The sequence below is a fragment of the Nicotiana tabacum genome, chromosome 4, assembly GCF_000715075.1.
Source record: "Nicotiana tabacum cultivar K326 chromosome 4, ASM71507v2, whole genome shotgun sequence".
Taxonomy (NCBI): domain Eukaryota; kingdom Viridiplantae; phylum Streptophyta; class Magnoliopsida; order Solanales; family Solanaceae; genus Nicotiana; species Nicotiana tabacum.
In genome coordinates, this window is record NC_134083.1 from 66687784 (window position 1) to 66707129 (window position 19346).

At 40.2% G+C, this 19346-nt stretch overlaps 1 protein-coding gene across 1 annotated transcript; it reads left to right on the forward strand.

The window, feature by feature from the left end:
* The first annotated feature begins 1487 nt into the window (after positions 1 to 1487).
* Positions 1488 to 3025, forward strand: LOC142179956 (uncharacterized). Its single transcript, XM_075250859.1, has 2 exons — positions 1488 to 1926; positions 2397 to 3025. Exons 1-2 carry the CDS (start codon positions 1488 to 1490, stop codon positions 3023 to 3025), a joined length of 1068 nt encoding a protein of 355 aa, XP_075106960.1.
* Positions 3026 to 19346: the final 16321 nt, after the last annotated feature.

Consider the following 19346-nt stretch of genomic DNA (forward strand, 5'->3'; position numbering starts at 1 on the left):
ATTTATGCAATGAGAATTAGCTTGCTAAATAAAAGTAAACAATGATTTGTTGATGGTAGATTTTCTAAGTCTAAGTTTGAGCCTGAGCTTCATGATCTCTGGGAGAAAGTGAATTCTATTATTCTGTCGTAGATAATGAATGTTGTGAGGCCAGGTTTTCTAAGTAGTGTCCTATATGTATCCAGTGCTCATAAGGTTTGGGAAAACTTAAAGGAGAGGTTTGATAAATAAATGGCTCCAGAATTTTGTACTTGCACAGGCAAGTTCACACTTTGACATAAGGAACCATGACTGTAACAGTCTATTTTTCCAAACTTAGAGAGTTTTGGGATGAGTTTGATGCTCTTATGCCTTGTCCTGACTGTCCCTGTCCCGAATCTAAGAAGTATGCTCAACATTTTGAGTATCACAGACTTCTTCGATTTTTTACTGGATTGAATGAGTCATACTCTCATTCAAGGAGTCAAATCCTGATAATGTCTCCTTTTCCTAGCATAAACAAAGCTTATTCTCTGTTAGTGGATAAGGAAAGTCAAAGAAACCTCACAAGTATGACATAGGTTGCTCAAGTCTCTAAAGCTTTGGAGAGCACATCCTTGTATATCATCAAGAACATGGGCAATACTGGGAATTACAAGTCCTAAGGGATCCAAATTCAATGTGAGTGTTGTTACTAAAAGAGACATACAAAGGAAAATTGCTACAAATTGATTGGGTATCCCTATGACTTTAAGACCAAAAGAAAATGAGTTAATCTTGGACAGTATGCAAATCATGTGGGTAGTGCAGAGATCACTTTTGCAAATAAGTGTAATATGGTTAACAATATAACACCTACTAGGAATCAACAAGGCAGAAGAGGTGGTCCATCTAACTCAGGTGTATCACTACAAATGAACCAACCTGCTTTCTTCCAGCAAATGGCACATCCAACTCCTGTCTTTACTCCGGAACAATATTAGCAGATTGTTCACCTGTTGTCCAAAGGAAGCACGGAAGGATTAAACCTATCTAGCAAAGTAGTTGTTGTAGGTATTCTGAGTCAAGGGAATGCCTTTATGTCTCATTATGTTAATAACAAGTGGATAGTTGATACTAGAGCCTCAAATCACATGACTTCAAGCTTAGAAATGCTACATACTCATAGGCCATTTCCAAACAAAAAAGAAAATAAAGTACACTTGCCCACTGGAAATATTCTGTCAGTATCACACACAGGAAATACTTATGTATTAAGCAATTAGGAAATTTCTAATGTCCTCTACATACCTGACTTTAAGTTCAATCTACTCTCAGTTTCAAAACTCACTAAGGAGCTAAAGATTATGGTTGGATTCTTCCCTAACTTTTGTATTTTCCAGGACTTTTTCAGTGGTCAGGTGAAGGGTATTGATAGAGAAGAACATGGGTTGTACATACTGCATGGAAGTACCTCAAGATTAGTCTTATCTTAGAAAACAAATAAGTGTGTTAACATAGCAAATGATATGTCTACTTCTTCCAGTTCAAGTACTTCTTCTAGTTCCGGTATTTCTATTTCTAGCACTTTTTGGAATAAAAGGTTAGGACATGATCCTATAGATATAATAAAGAAAGTAAAGGCACTGCGTAGATTGACAACATATAATTCTCAGCATTGCACTGTTTGTCCTGTTGCTAAACAAACTAAGATGCCATTTCATTTGAGTAGCACTACAACAAAGTCTATTTTTGAACTGGTTCACTGTAACATATGGGGACCATATAGAGTACCTACATATGATGGTAAAATGTACTTTGTTACCATAGTTTATGACTATAGCAGGTATACTTGGGTCTTCTTACTAAACTCTAAGTCAGATGCTATTGTAGTACTAAGAGATTTTCTCATTCAAGTAAAGAATGTATTTTCCACTACTGTTAAAATTCTAAGAACTGATAATGAAAGTGAGTTTTTAGTACTGAGTTTATGCATCTATTATCCAGCCTTAGTATTTTACATCAAAGTACATGTGTCTACATACTCCAACAGCATGGGGTGGCAGAAAGAAAACATAGAACTATTTCGGAAATGACTAGATCTAGCAGGTTTCAAGCAGTTGTACCTCCAAGATTTTGGGGAGCATGTGTTGCTACAACAGTGTACCTACTCAATCAACTGTCTTTTAAGGTAACTAGATACAAGTCACCTTTTGCATCCACCTTCTTTGTCTCATCTCAGGGTATTTGGCTGCTTGTGTTATGTAACAAATCCTAAAGTATTGGATATGTTCCCACCTAGAGCAATCCCTGATGTATTCTTAGGTTATTCTTCTACTCAAAAGGGGTATATACTGTATGGTTTACACTCCAAAACCTTCATGGTAAACATGAATATTGTATTTCATGAGACTGTTTTTCCTTCAAACATGTTATAGCTTCTAAAAATTATGTCTTTCCTGTCTTGGATCTGTTGTCTCCTGATCTAAACACTGCAAGTCCTACTTCATCTCTAAGACCAACAGCAAAAGACTCCACTAAGACTAGTTCAGGTCAACTATCTGTAGAGTCATTTCCAGGAGATCTTGACTTTATAATAGAGACAGCTGATGCTGATTCTATCATCCCTGCTATTCGTGATCAACATGCTGATTCTGGTAAGGAAATACCTGTGGCTCATCAACAAATTGATGAGTCTCTTGCAGAATGCAGAAGATCCTTAAGACCAAGCAAGTCACCTATGTGGCTACAAGATTGTGTTACTACCTCCAAAGGCTCAAGATGCACTTATCCCATATCTTTCTACGTGGACTACTCTCATATCTCTCCAACTTACGGACAAGCTCTCTCAGTCTACTCAGCTCTTTTAGAACCAACTTCCTTCAAAGTAGCTGCAACTGATTCTAGATGGGTGGAGGCTATGAAGCTGGAGATTGTAGCCTTAGAAGATAATCACACTTGGAGTATTGTAGATCTACAACCAGGAAAGACATGTATTGGCTGCAAGTGGGTCTACAGAATTAAGTACAAGGCATCTGGGAAGAAGAAATATTCAAAGCCAGATTAGTGGCTAAGGGGTACAATCAGAAAGAAAGTTTGGATTATGGTGAAACCTTCTCTCCTATGGCAAAGATGCTTACAGTCAGATCTATCATTGCATTGGTAGCCTATAAACAGTGGTTGATTTTCCAAATGGATGTTCATAATATTTTTCTCAATGGAGATCTAATTGAAGAAGTTTACATGCATATACCTGAGAGGTTTTCCATCCATGGGGAGACTCACAAAAAGGTCTACAAACTCCACAAGTCTCTTTATGGACTTAAACATCCCCCAAGAAAATGGAATATAAAGTTGATTGAAGCTCTACTCTATATGGGCTTTAAGCAAAATCACTATGACTATTCTTTTTTTTACAAAGAACACTGCAATGACATAGTAGTCATACTAGTGTATGTGGATGATCTCTTGATCACTGGAAATAATCACCAACTGCTATGTGAAACCAGAACAAACCTTAAGAAAAAGTTCAAAATGAAGGATCTAAGGGAGCTGAAATTCTTTCTAGGAATTGAGTTTGCAAGGTCCAAGAAAGGAGTTCTCATGTGTTAGAGAAAATATGCACTAGAGTGAGTCTCTGAATCATGTCTGAGTGGTGCAAAACCAGCTGGAACACCTTTAAAGCTGAATCAGAAACTAACCTTAGTAGAATATGATAATGTTTTCAAGACTGAAAATGCTCACACAAATGAAGTCCTTAAAAATCCCGGTGTCTACCTAAGACTAGTTGGAAGATTGTTGTATTTCACTATGACAAAACCTTACATTTCTTTTGTGGTACAAGGCCTTAGTGAATACGTGCACTGTCCAAAAAGCTCTCACATGGAGGTAACACTGAGAGTAATAAGATACATAAAAGAGGATTGTATGGGATTGCTCATGCATGCAGAATCATCAAGTCATCTAAGTGCTTCTGTGATTCAGACTTAGGGGCATGTGTACAAACAAGGAGTTCAGTCACAGGGTAATTGGTAAATTTTGGCAAAGCATTGATATCCTAGAAGTCTAAAAAGCAAAGTACTGTTTCTAGAAGTTCAGCAGATGTAGAGTTTAGAAGTATGGCATCCTGTGCACCAGAGGTTACCTGGCTAGTGGGGTTGTTTAGTGAACTAGGTGTCAAAGTTGAGCTGCCTGTGACCCTGGTATGTGATAGCAAAGCAAAAATCTAAATAGTAGCTAATCCAATCTTTCATTAAAGAATAAAATATATTGACATAGACTGTCATTTTGTGAGAGTGAACTATGTCAAGGTTTGCTGAAAATTGAGTATGTGCACATTGAAGATCAACTAGCAGACCTACTTACAAAAGGTCTGGGAAAAGCTCAGCATGAGCATCTGCTGAACAAGATAATATTGAAGAACTTGTATCAGTCATCAGCTTGAGGGGGAGTGTTGGTCAACAGCTAAGTTACAAGCTGATAGCTAACCATGGTTAAGCTTAATGTAATGTTAACTATATTTAGTTAGTTAGTTAGGAGTTAATGAGGTCAGTTAGTTAGAGCAGTTATTTAGCTCAAATACTGTAGCATATTGTACAAAATGTAGCTTTTGCAGAAATAAAATGAGCAGTTTCTACTCGTCTTTGATTTCTCCTTCTAGATACTTCTTCTCTATCAGCTTCAACCACTATATCTATGGTTGTAAATAGTAGGGGTATGCATCCAATCAGTTTCTGGGATCGGTTCTGTATTATTTTGGATTCGGTAATTCCCTCTTTGATTTTGAAAACATGCAATCCACTTCGAATTCAAATAAACTGGTTGGGTTTGTTTTGATTATTTATTTTTTGTTTAATTTAGCTTTTTCATATTAGTTTTTTGCTGTTAAAACTTTAACATTTTTCTTTTAATTGCTATCATCACCGAAAGGAAAAAGTCAATAAATTGAGATTTGTCAATTCGAATAAAATTATTGGCTCTTTACGTACTATTTTAAGAATTTGTCAATTGAATAAGAATTTTCAATACGTTAATGACTTTTTACATATTGTTTTAAAGAGTTAATAAGTTGAGATAAGAATTTTCAATAAAACAGAAGAGAAAATTCTAACAGCGCAACCTCAAAAAGGAAACAGAAAAAGAAACAAAATTTACACTTACATAATTCCTAGTGTTTGCATTTTCCTTTTCTTGTGGTTACATCATATACATAGTACAAATTCAAGCGTGTGCTTTCTCCTCATGTTGTCATTGCAAAAATTAATTAGTACGAAGTGTCTCAGTAATTACAAGTGAAATATACATTGATAAACAAAACAGGTAAAACCGAGGATAATGAGTACCCCAATTTCTCGGTGAGGCAAACGAAGCAAGGACATGACTGCCAGGAGCCTCTCGCATAAAGGCCTGAGCAAAAAACCTTCCCTTGGGGCCATCGAGCCACGCCCCCGGGTTCGGTTCGAGTTCCAAGAACCCAGAGAGCATTACCAAACGACCACGCACGATTAACAAAGCGACATGATATCCGTGTCCAACTGGATATCACAGCGTGAATTTCGGCCTGTATCAACGGTAGATCAGTGATTAGCGAAAAGGAAGATTTTTGCCCTTCTTAAAATTATACTTATGGTAAAACTCCCCTACTATAAAAAAGGGAAGCTCATTATTCATTAGGGACACTATAACACGCATATCAAGGTACATTTGTTTCCTCTACTTCTAAAGATTATTCTATGTTCTTAGTTTTGTTCATAGCTTTTCATAAGTGTTTGGCTCCGAATCAAAGGAAGCTAATTATTTGGATCATAACTGAGCACGAACTCGATCTTACTTCTGGTTCGATCATTTGCTCCATCTTTAATTTGTTCATCTAACTTTATTAATTACTTGTATTGAATTAGTCCACATATCCTTAAAACTGCGTATAAATTCAATTATTATCCATTTTTAAGGGTAAACAGTTTGGCGCCCACCGTGGGGCTAAGGATAATAGTGATAATTTGACACAAATTTTCATAACACACTCTATTTTATGCTTGTTCTTTGAGATTTTAATTTCAGGTCAACTTAAGAATGTCTAACTCTTAATCTGCTCACTTGAACGTTGATGCTGATTCTGGCCACCATGGCGAAAACAACAATATAGTACCTAGCAAGGAGGTGCCCCATGTTGACCCCATCGGAGTCCCAGTTGCAAACCCAATCTATGCCAACTCACATGTGTCCATCGATGCAAACCTGCCGACCAACCCCAAGAACAGCATTCGCGGAAGAGACCGATCAACAATTCGAGGTAAGCACGATGGCGAAGGTGACGAGATCAATCTGCAGGTGATCTTCGAAATATTACAAGCTCAATGGGCAGTGATAGCTCAGTTGCAGAACCAAAGCCACACCCCCAGCAGAGTTGATCCCGAACAATCCCGGAAAAACACCCGAAGAAATGAACAAGTCACAGAAAGGCTGGGTGAAGTTGATCCCGGAACCAACCCCAAAATAATAAAAATGCTTGAGGAACTGACAAAGCAGGTGGAATCGGGGGAGAAGAAGATTGAAGCCAACGACAAACAAGCGGAGACCTATAACTTCAGAGTGGATCAAATTCCAGGAGCACCCTCGATATTGAAAGGCTTGGACTCCAAGAAATTTGTCCAAAAGCCTTTCCCCCCGAGCGCGGCACCGAAGCCAATCCCGAAGAAGTTCTGTATGACCAAAATTCTGAAATATAATGGAACCACATATCCAAATGAACACGTGACCTCCTACACGTGTGCTATCAAGGGAAACGACTTAGAAGATGATGAAATCGAGTCGGTTTTGCTGAAAAAGTTCGGAGAAACCCTGTCAAAAGGAGCAATGATATAGTATCAGAACTTACCCCCTAATTCTATTGATTCATTTGCTATGCTTGCAGATGCCTTTGTAAATGCGCACGCCGGGGCCATCAAGGTCGAGACCAGAAAATCGGACCTTTTCAAAGTAAAATAAAGAGATAACGAAATGCTCAGGGAATTGGTGTCGAGGTTTCAAATGGAACAAATGGACCTGCCCCCGGTTGCGGACGATTGAGCCATTTAGGCATTCACTCAAGGACTCAACCCCCAAAGCTCCTTGGCTTTACAACAGCTGAAAAAGAATTTGATATTATACCTAGCGGTAACTTGGACCGACGTCTATAACAGGTACCAATCAAAAATCAGAGCCGCGGATGATCAGCTCGGCCCCCCTCTGGGTCAATTTATCCCATCAGAACTAACGATAGGTCTAAAAGAGTCGTCGATCATGAACCGAGACCGAACAGAGATCAGTATCAACCGTTTAGTGGAGATTAAAGGAGTAGAGGATCCGGGCTTAACCCTACGAGAAATGAAAATAGGAGTGATCGAGGCCACAATAGGCAGGACTCATGAGTAAAATTGGTTTCGACATGCCACTCGGGACCAGGGAGGTACCGAGATTATCGGAATATAACTTCAATATCGATGTTGCCGACATCATATCCGCTATCGGGCGCATCAAAGATACCAAGTGGCCCCGGCCATTACAGTTCGACCCTACCCAAAGAGACCCTAATATAGTGTGACACTCATGGCCACAGGACCGAGGACTGCAGACAACTAAAAGAAGAAGTGGCCCGGTTATTCAATAACGGGCACCTTCGAGAATTTCTGAGTGATCGAGCCAAAAATCACTTCAGGAATAGGGACTCCAACAAACAGACCGAACAAGAGGAACCTCAACACGTCATTTACGTGATCATTAGTGGAGTTGACATCCCCCAGGGACCAGTGCTAAAGCGCACTAAGTTATCTATCACAAGGGAAAAACGAACCTGAGATTATATACCGGAGGGGCCATCTCTTTCAACGATGAGGATGCTGAAGGCATCGTACAACCGCATAATGATGCACTGCTAATATATGTACTCATAAATAAATCTCGATTTAAGCATGTGTTAATTGATCGAGGTAGCTCGACCAATATCATCAGATCGAGGGTCATAGAATAATTGGGTCTACAAGACTAAATAGTGCCTGCAATCTGGGTTTTAAACGAAATCAACATGGCATGCGAAACTACTAAATAGGAGATAACCCTGCCGGTGAGCACCACCGGGACCATTCAGGAAACTAAGTTCTTTGTGATTCCTGAGGATATGAGATATAATGCTCTATTCGGAAGGCCATGGATTCACAACATGAGGGCAATACCCTCGTCACTACACTATGCACTGAAATTTCCTACACCAGGAGGGATCAAGATGGTTTACGGAGAGCAGCCGGCCGCAAAAGAAATGTTCGCGGTCGATGAGGTGATCCCGGTGTCCGCACTCCCGACATCAAAGAACACGGAGCCAGTTAGGAAGGAAGGAACTAAATAGCAATCACCGACACCGGCCCCGACCGAACCGGAGAAGCAAGAAGTAGGCGAGGATGATGATTACGGAGTTCCTAGGTCGTTCATCACCCCTGACGATTTTGATGCCACCAAATCAATGGTCGAGGAGCTGGAGCAAGTCATATTGATCGAACACTTACCTGATCGGTAGGTATACCTGGACACGGGGTTAACTCCCGAGCTCAGAAAAAAACTCATTAAATTCCTTATAGCTAACATAGATTGCTTCGCTTAGTCCCACCTTGATATGACAGGGATCTCGCCATAAATAACCACTCATAAGCTAAGCTTGGATCCGAAGTTCCACCCGATTAACAGAAGAAGAGGCCTCAGTCCGAAGTTAAGCATGCATTCATCAAAGACGAGGTATCCAAACTTCTTAAAATAGGTTTCATTCGGGAAGTTAAGTACCCGGATTGGCTGGCTAACGTAGTAGTACCTAAAAAGGGAAATAAATTAAGAATGTGCATAGATTACAAAGATTTGAACAAGGCATGCCCTAAAGACTCTTTTTCTTTGCCTAACATCGATCGCATAATCGATGCGATGGCCAGGTATGAGATACTCAGCTTTCTCGATGACTATTTCGGGTACAACCAAATCCGGGTGGACCCGGGCGATCAAGAAAATACTTTCTTTATCACTAAATTCGGCACCTATTGTTATAACATAATGCCATTTGGACTTAAAAATACCTGCGCCACTTATCAACGCCTAGTAAACCGGATGTTCGTAGAACATATAGGAAAATCAATGGAAGTTTATATTGACGACATGTTAGTTAAGTCCCTGCAAGCACTGGAGCATTTGAAACATTTATAGGAAACCTTTGACATACTGAAGAAATACAATATGAAGTTGAACCTGAAGAAATGCGCATTCGGGGTTGGATCCGTGAATTTCCTTGGATTCATGGTATCCAACCGAGGGATTGAGATCAATCCCAAAAAAATAAAGCTATAGATGACATCACCGTGGTGGATAGTGTCAAGGTCATTCAGAGGCTAACCGGACGCATAACGGCCCTGGGCCGGTTCATATCGAGGTTTTCCGCTAAGATCCACCGGTTCTTCTCAATATTGAAGAGGAAGAATAACTTTTCTTGGACCCCGGAATGCCTACAAGCTTTGGAAGAACTCAAACGGTACCTTTCGAGTCCACCCTTGCTCCATACTCCGAAGGCGGATGAGAAGGTATACCTATACTTAGCAGTATCCGAGGTAGCGGTAAGTGGAGTCTTAGTCCGGGAAGAGGAAGGTATGCAATTTCCTATCTATTATGTTAGTATAACTCTATGTGAGGCCGAAACAAGGTATCCTCACCTAGAAAAATTAGCGCTCGCTTTGCTAAGCGCCTCCAGAAAGTTAAAGCCATATTTTCAATGGCACCACATATGTGTCGTAACTTCTTACCCACTAAGGAACATTATGCACAAATCCGAGCTCTCGGGCCGGTTGGCCAAATGGGCCATAGAAATTAGCGGGTATCAAATTATAAATTTTGGCACACTTCATTTCCGACTTCATGCCGACCTTAATACCCGAAGTCAAAAAGGAATTATTGTTAACCTATGGACTTCCTCGGGTTTGTATCCTCTTTACGGACGGTGCCTCAAATGCAAAAGGGTCTGAACTAGGCATCGTATTGAAGCCGCCTATGGGTAACGTAGTTAGGCAGTCTATTAGAACTGTAAAATTGACTAACAATGAGGCCGAGTATGAGGCCATGATTGCAGGTCTCGAATTGGCTAAAGGCCTCAGAGTCGAGGTAGTCGAAGCCAAGTGCGACTCCCTCCTTGTGGTAAATTAAGTCAATGGAATGTTTGAAGTAAAGGAGGAATGAATGCGAAGGTATTTAGACAAATTGCAGGTAACGCTGCATCAATTCAAGGAGTGGACCCTACAACACGTACCCCGAGATCAGAATAGCGAGGCCGATGCTCTGGCTAACTTGGGATCATTAGTTGATGAGGACAAATTCAGCTCAGGAACGGTCGTGCAGCTCATGAAATCGGTAGTGGAAGAAGGACATGCCGAAATAAACTCAACAAGTTTTACTTGGGATTGGAGAAAAAAATACATAGACTATTTGAAGACTAGGAAGTTGCCCCGGATCCTAAAGAAACGAGAGCTCTACGCACGAAGGGGTTCGGCCTATACGAAGGGACTCTATTCAGAAGAACGTTCGACGGCCCGCTCGCCATATGCTTGGAACCAGGAGATACCGAATATGTTTTGAGAGAAGTCCATGAATGCACCGACGGAAACCATTCGGAGGCAGAATCTTTGGTTCGTAAGATAATCAGGGCCAACTATTACTCGATCGACATGGAGAAAGATGCAAAGGACTTTGTCCGAAGATGTGATGACTGCCAAAGACATGCATCGATGATGCAGCAACCCGTAGAGCTACTTCATTCGGTCTTATCCCCATGTCCATTCCTAAAATAGGGAATGAACATTGTCAGTTCCCTGCCGAGGGCACCTGGTAAGGCTCAATTCATACTGTTTATGACCTATTATTTCTCTAAATGGGTCGAAGCTCAATCATTTGAGAAAGTCCGCACATTTGGGACCACATAATATGTCGGTTCGGGATACCTGCCGAGATCGTATGTGATAATGGGAAGCAATTCATCGATAGCAAGATAAGCAAATTATTCGAAGATCACAAGATCAAAAAGATCTTGTCAACACCCTATCACCCTAGTGGGAACGGACAAGCAAAATAAATAAACAAAACCATACTTCAAAACCTAAAGAAGAGATTGACCGATGCTAAAGGGAAATGGAAGGAACTTCTGCCTGAAGTCTTGTGGGCATACCGTACAACCTCGAAATCTAAGTACCTGGGCCACTCCGTTTTCATTGGTCTACGGTGCCGAAGCATTAATACCGGTCGAAGTGGTGAAACCGAGCCTCAAGTTCCGATATGCAATCGAAGAATCAAATGGTGAGACCATGAGCACGAGCCTGGAACTATTGGATGAAAGGCGCGAGGCCGCCCTAGTTCGGTTGGACACCCAGAAATAGTGGATAGAAAGGTATTACAACAGAAGAGCCAACCCCCGACACTTCAATATCGGGGACTTGGTATTATGAAAAGTGATACTGCACACCCAGAACCCGAACGAGGGGAAGCTGGGGCCGATTTAGGAAGGACCATATCGAGTCATTGGCATTACCAATAAAGGCTAGTACAAATTCGAAGCGGAAAATGGTGCACATCTATCGAACAACTAGAATGTGACGCACTTAAAGCGGTAGTACTGCTAAGGTACGAGCTCGTTTACCTTTTTTATAATATTATGAATCAGACTAACACTTGCAGGCAACATCCAAAGGAGAATTTGACTATTAGGTCTGAAAGCACGCGTGCAATCTTTTTCCCTTGAACCGGTTTTGTCCCAAATGGGTTTTCCGGCAAGGTATTTAACAAGGCAACAGTAAATCGTGCTAACTTAGAATCGAATACCAGTTTCAAATCAGAGGCAATGGCCTCATCAACAGTATCCGAGCCCTCTTAAGATCGACCTCGAATACTGGGGGACATCACCCTCGGGTCAAGCTTATTAGCAAGGAAAGAAGGAAACTTTGTGCTTGAACGACCTAGGATCAGTGGTTAAGATTTATTGTAAGGGCCAAATGGTCAAGTGAACTGTGCCCGCGTAGGCCACCTTAGCCAAAACACAAGATTTTACACACTTTCAATCTTGTACTTTGCATAAAAAAAAATGAAATAAAGTTTTCACCTTGCTAGTACGTATTTTTGCCTCTTAAAGCATAGAGCCTAAGGGCTATCCCTACCCGAGGACTATAAAGACCAAGGTCTACTCCTATCTGAGCCCAAGGGCTACCCCCACTCGGGTTATCAAAACCCGTAGGCACAAAACCTATTAGGTAGTGCCTAAACCTAAAAGGCTACGACCGCCCTAAAAACTGGCTCGGAGCCGTCTGAAGCCCATAATCAAAACGTAAATCCTTTAATAAAAATTCAAAACCTGCCAGAAGGCTACCCTCGGCAAAAGCATCCTCTAAGAACCCTTAAGCATTTTTGGAAAACTTTCGGTCACTTCGAGTTTTCAAAGCTCCGAAAAACAAACGACTTATTACTACATTTGATTCTATGCTAAGGTATTAGAAATATTTGAAAGAATAGAAATTGTGAAAACATGCTAAAAAAATTGAAATTTCCAAAAGGGAAAATTTTATATCTTTCAGAATATCTTTACACAGGCCTAACAAAAATGACCTCGAAGTAAACAAAAAATATCTACACAACATAAAAAAAGAAAAAACAAATTCTAAGGCATTCACGCCTGATCTTCACCGGAGCCCGATTCATTGCCAGAGCCTTCGGAACCCTTGGAGCCCTCTTCACCTTCGGGTTCGACTAGTTTCTTCGCCTCGGCCTCAAGTCTTTTTGCCTCCTCGATCTCGGTAGACAAGTCTAAGCGTCGGGCATGGATCTCTTCGAGAGTCTCCCTTCGAGATGGCAGCCTCACATATTCGATATTGGTCTTCAGGCGGGCCTCGGCGGCTTTGACATCAGCCTTATATTGGGACATCATATCTACAACATCGGCCGAGGTTGTCTCCAACTTGGATCTTGTTGCTTCGAGGTCTTTACCAAGGGCGTCCCATTCTGCGATGACTGAGCCCAGCTGTGCTTGGAGATTCTCATTTAGTTGAGCCCGTTTATCAACTTTCTCCTTTGCCACCTGAAGTTGAACCTCTACCGAAGATAGCTTCGCCTAGGCGGTTTCCTTCTCCGAGGCCAGCAGATCTATCTTGTTCTTCTACCCATCGGCCATGACTTGGATCTCGTCCATCTTTTTTCGGAGTTGGTCGATATTCTGCTGGACCTGCGAGGTATTGTCGTTAGCCACTATGACCAATTCCTCGTTTCTAACTTCAAAGACCTTTACCTTTTCAACCAAGTCGGCATGATCCCGCCTCAGTACCAATGCTTATTTCTAAGCCCTATCCAGCTCGGCATGAAGGTCCTTAATGACCTCGTCTTGTTTCTCATTGTGGAGCTTGTACACATCCCTTTTCCGAGCCTGCTCCTTAAGCTCGAGCTGTTTGACCTCGACACGGTACCGGAGGAAGCTTTCATGATGAAGTACCGAGGCCTGCAAAACAAAGAAAATCATGAGAAATACCCAAACCTAAAATAAAATTCGAAAAGATGTATTGACGCCTTACCCTATTTAATGCTTGTTATGCCTCATTGAAAAGACACGACACATCCATCTCATTCATTTTTGCCTGGTCCTCCTCGGTCACCAGGAATCGGAGGTAACTAGATTCTCCCACGGGAGAAGATAAAACCCGGGCATCCTCTGGAACAGTGAAGCTAACTAATCTCTTACGATCAGGGTCCACACTTGGAGCGGGGAACTAATTAATCAGTTTTGGGCTCGAACTCGGCCCACCAGCTTCCGATGATGTATCCTTCCTCAGGACTTCCAGGTCACCTAGCCCAGAAAAATCTTCTAAATTAGACAAGTCACACCATCAAAAAAGGAGTGAAGGAGGTTGTTCACACCATGGATCCTTTAATTGGACTTCTACTTTCCTGCTTGGACCTCATCGAGCATGGACTCGGTGTAGGACAGTGTCCCCGTAATTTCAATTATACCGGGCGCTTCTTTCGGAGCGGAGCTAGCGTCCTGTGGTGTCTCACCCCCGGTCTCCATATCGACCTCTCGAGTCACCTTTTTCTTTGGTTTCTCCTTAGGGCCCGAGGAGCCCGAAGGTTTTCTCTTCCTTTTCTTCTTTTTCCCCGCGGTAGCCCCGGGCTGTCCCGAAACGGAGGGATCGACGGGCAAGGATACGTCCTCGTCCCCTTCAAAAGGCCTAAGCTCGATGGTATTAGGCAAACTTATTAAAGAAAAGAGGAGAAGTCAGTATGTTGTAGGCTAAAAGACACGATAACAATTGATTGGAGGGGAACCTTACCATGAGAACGACCTCCCATCAGTCCCTTGACAACTTGCAACATGAGTGCTCAAAGTATGACATATGTTTGCAAATGCCTTTAATCCACTTTGGAACCCAGGCAATAGCTGCACAATCACAAGAGTGAATGGAAGGGAGGAAAATGAAGGAAATTTGGCGCTTAAGGAGAAGTTGTACTTACGAGATACATTCTGCTTCTCAAGGAATGACATGAACTCGGGAAGGATCAAATATTCGGTCTTCACCCGAACGAAGCGTCTCTACCAGCCATGGTCTCGGTCTTCACCAATACTCAAAAAAGAGGGCCTTGCTGGCCCAACGAGTAAGCATAATCATTCTCCCTCGGAAGATTCGGGGACTGTATGGAGTAAATGATCGATGGTGAACCGACGATACTTAGTCTTGTTAACAAAGTAACGGAGGAGGATCATGATCCTCTATAGGGACGAGTGGATTTTCCCGAGGCACACCTCGTACCTCTTGCAAAAGTCCAAAATAATCGGATCCACCGGGCCCAACGTGAAGGGGTAAGTGCAAACACTCAAGTACCCCTCCACGTGGGTTGTAATAGCATCCTCGGGCTCGGGGACTACCATATCCTTACCTACCCATTTACAGTCCTCTCGGACGGCGGGGAGGACGTTTTCGGTCACGGATCATATGTAGCTTGATGCTCCTTCACCCTGGTACTACTTGGACGAGGGTTTCTCAACCTTGAAGACATCTGCAATAGAACAACCCTCGGGAATAAACATTTTCAAGGGGGCTCAGGAGCCGGCTCGGTGGCAGTCATGTCGGTAGCAGCCGCCTCGAGGACAACTATTTCAGGACCGACCGCCTCAGTACCATCGGTCGGTTGGGAAGATGAAGAGGAAGTCTGTTAGGGAACTGACTTGGATGTTTTAGCCATTGTTGGCTGGTAAAATTTGAAGATTTGAAGATGAAGAATGGAGGTTTCGAAAAACAAGTTTGAAGGCTGAACAACGGGATATGAAGAATTTAAGAAAATCTGGGCAAGAATCTAAGAACTATTATGAAGATTTGAAGATAAAAAGATGAAGGTATGAAGGTTTGAAAGAAGTTGATGATAGCTGGGAAACTCGAAGGTAAACGCTTGGTCGAAAAGTAGAAAAAGTACAAAGCATGGAAGCCTTTATATGAAAGTAGGCGACGCTTCGCATTCGGGGGAAACCAATCGATGATTGACACGTGTTCAAAGTAAAAACGACGCGACTGATGGGACGTACGGGTGAAGGAACCAGAGACGCATCTGTCGTTTCCCATCGTTTCGGCAAAACTACTCTCTGAGAAAAGAGAGGACTATCTGTATATGGGTAAAACCGAGGCTAATGAGTATCCCAATTTCTCGGTGAGTCAAACTAAGCAAGGACATGACTGCAAGGAATCGAAATCGATGCCAGGAGTCTCTCGCATCAGAGCCCGAGCAAAACACCTGCCCTCGGAGCCATTGAGACCACGCCCCCGGATCCGGTTCGAGTTCCAAGACCCCGGAGATCATTACCAAACGACCACACACGATTAACAAAGGGTCATGATATCCATGTCCAACTGGATATCACGGCGTGAATCCCAGCCCGTATCAACGGAAAAATTGATTATTCATTAGGGACACTGTAACACGCATATCAAGGTAATATACATTTATTTCCTCTACTTCTAAAGATTATTCTTAGTTCTTAGTTTTGTTCATTGCTTTTCATAAGTGGTTGGCTCCGAATCGAAGGCAGGCTAATTGTTTGGATCATAACCGAGCCCGAACTCGGTCTTACTACTGGTTCGATTATTTATTCCATCTTTAATTTGCTCATCTAACGCTATTAATCACTTTTATTGAATTAGTCCACATATCCTTAAAACCGCGTATAAAATTCAGTTGTTATCCATTTTTAAGGGTAAACACACATAAAATACACTTCTCTCTCTCTCTCTATATATATATATATATATATATATATATATATATATATATATATATATATATATATATATATATATATATATATATATATACAGTATTACACTATTTTCACCACCATCGAGCTATAATCGTCCCCTATGAGCTCTCTGTCCTTGTAGTTCCACGATAAAAATGATAAAAACCTGCGGCCTAATAAGGTATATTTGAAGAAAGAAAAAGAGAGTAAGACTCAAGGTATCGTACGTACATTCGTTTTTTGCTAGACGACTCTCTTGTTCTGTCATTTATGGATCTGTCATTCGCACACTTGTGAAGTGTACTTGCATTTTGTCATATAGTATGTTATTAGCATTCATGCTAATTGTGCAGCTTACACTTCGATGGTCGGTTTTACTGCTTGTGGGTCGTAGCTAGCCTATATTGGAATTGACCTACCATGAGTAGTGTCGATGCCCTTTGGTCCTACAACAGTTCTCCCTATCTGATCTCCATGGGCCAAATTTAATAGCGTTAGTCCAAATAAATTAATAATGTAGAGCACAATAATTTAACGTGACTAAAATTTTGAGTTCGTAAACTTCAAATCCTTCAAATCCTGGAATTGGATCAATCCATTCTCATTTTCTAATACAAAATAACTACTCTATCATGGATTTACCTATGCTCTAATAGTGACTAGTCTCCTGCCTATACCCCCACTTTATTTTATAGATACTTAGTCTCACGGTTGAAAATTTAATTTGAAAAGGCTGACCGGATATTGATTTATGTGTAAATGATCCCGGAATAGAATTTTGATAATTTCAATAGTTTCATATGGTGATTTTGGACTTAGGACCGTGTCCGAAAAATTATTTAGAAGTTTATAGCTAAATTAGGCTTGAAATGATTAAAATAAAAATTTGAGTTTGGAAGTTTGACCGGGGAGTTGAATTTTTTATATCGGAGTCAGAATCTAGTTCTGAAAATTTTTATAGCTCTGTTATTTGAGGTCAATCGGAATTGAATTGATAGATTTCGACATCGAATACAAGAAATTAAAATTCGTTAGTTTTATTAAGCTTGAATTTGACGTGCTTATTGGCATCTCTTTCACGTGACTCCAATTATTCTCCCTAAAATACAAATGCAAATTGTTGAGACACTTTATCGGCGTCAACTTTTTTTTTTTTTTTTTTTTTGTGGGTAATTAACCTACAATTTTACCAGTTTCGAAATGAAACTATGAAAGTGCTGTCGCTTTATGCTTCAGCTTGCCAATCTAGTTATTTAGAATTTTCAAACTTTTCATTTATGTATTTTATTGGTGAAAACTGATGGTCCTAGAGTTACAATCAACATCTCTAGCTATAAGCAAAGATAAAATAATCTGTTATGTAATTCACAAACCTTCTCTTGCCTAAGTCATATTTTTGCATAAATTGTTATTATAAATCATTAGAATCAATTGGATATTAGTATTACCAAATTTTCTTAATAATCATATTATCGTAGATGTTAAATCAAAGCTGTCAAGGGGAAAAATATCAAAAGTCCAATTTTGAGGGAGAAAATGTTTTTTTCCTGTTCATAATCATTGTTGGACTTCCAGACCCTAGTTCTTCCCCTTTTCTTGATTTCATAGTTCTCAGTTTCCATTTTGCTTGTATTATAGATCACATCAAAAGTCTGCATCATTTGCTGATCAACTCTCAATCATTATTGAGCCGAACTCCAATCCCATTCTACGGCAAAACCTAAAAGAGCAATTGAACTTAGATATGTCCTATATTTTTCACGAGTAAATGCTGGAGATAAACGGGCTATTAGTTGCACATACGCCAAACGTTACTGCAATCATGGTATATTCATTAAAAAATATCTAAGGCGTCTTGCTATGAGACTTTGAATGGTGGTCGGTACTACAAACACTTTAGCAAAAATCTATAGAGTACTGGTAAAAGAGTCACAGTCCTACTGACCTAACTTTAACTAGAGAGGTTTATTTTATCACTTATTCCCTCTGTCCCAACTTATATGGAAGCATTTGATTATGCACAAAATGTATAAAAGAAAGAATTTTTTTTAATACTTGCAGTGTAGAACAAGTCATAAATATTGTGGCTCTAATTTATCTCATTAAGAGTAAATGGGAAGTTTAAGTTCAAATTGTTCTAATTAAGAAGATATTGGTGTTCTTTTGGGACAAATTAATAGAAAATTATGACACATAAATTGGGACATTGAGAGTAATATATTCAATCCAAATATTGTTATTTTCATATTCTTTTTTCGCATTTTATCCGCATAAAATAATACTCTCTCTATCCTAATTTATATGACATGTTTGATTTGGTGCAATATTTAAGGAAGAAATAAAAATTTAAAATTTATGGTCTAAAATAAAATTTATAGAAGTATTTGTATCGAATTTAAAATTAAATTATTCCTAACGAAAAATGTATGATATTGTTTTTTGACAGACTAAAAAATATATGACAGCTAAATTAGCACTGATGGAGTACATAGATGATGAATATTCTACAAAAAGCTTGCCCAGAGATGATGAATTTTATCTCAAAGGCACGGTTATTCGACAAAAATAATGCATATGCAGGAAAACACACCTTTGAATAGGTTCAAGAGGTGCTTTTGGGATTGCTATATGGTTTGTCTTTTGGATAACTTTTTCTTTATAACAAAAATGAAAGAAATTAAGTGGTAATTATTGATTAATTTCCTTTTGTTGTTATTATCCACTAATTTCCGATATTATGATACACCATCCACTTGCTTTATAACATACTCCTTTAGAAACAATGAATCGGTATCGTATGTATTTGTTACGAAATGAAATAAACTTATGTTGGAATTGGAATCGGTAACATACTCTTGTATCCCCATGTGATCCAACCGTGGCCATATCAAAGTTACGTGACGATTTCACTATGTATAAAATAGATTGATTGGAACAAAAATAAAAGTGCATGTTAATTGGTACTGAGGTACTTAAAAAGAAGTGACGTTTTTCCATCATTAATCATCCATACTTGCAAAGCAGTCAAGAGAAATCGATTAAATTAGCTGACCGTTGTCGGTTCCCTGTTCAG

What these genes read in the sequence shown, in the direction of transcription:
- LOC142179956 (XM_075250859.1), top strand. Translation starts at nt 1,488, where the DNA reads ATGTCTACTTCTTCCAGTTCAAGTACTTCTTCTAGTTCCGGTATTTCT. An exon ending in TCTAAGAACTGATAATGAAA is followed by an intron (nt 1,927 to 2,396) that starts GTGAGTTTTTAG and finishes AACATGTTATAG; the next exon opens with CTTCTAAAAATTATGTCTTT.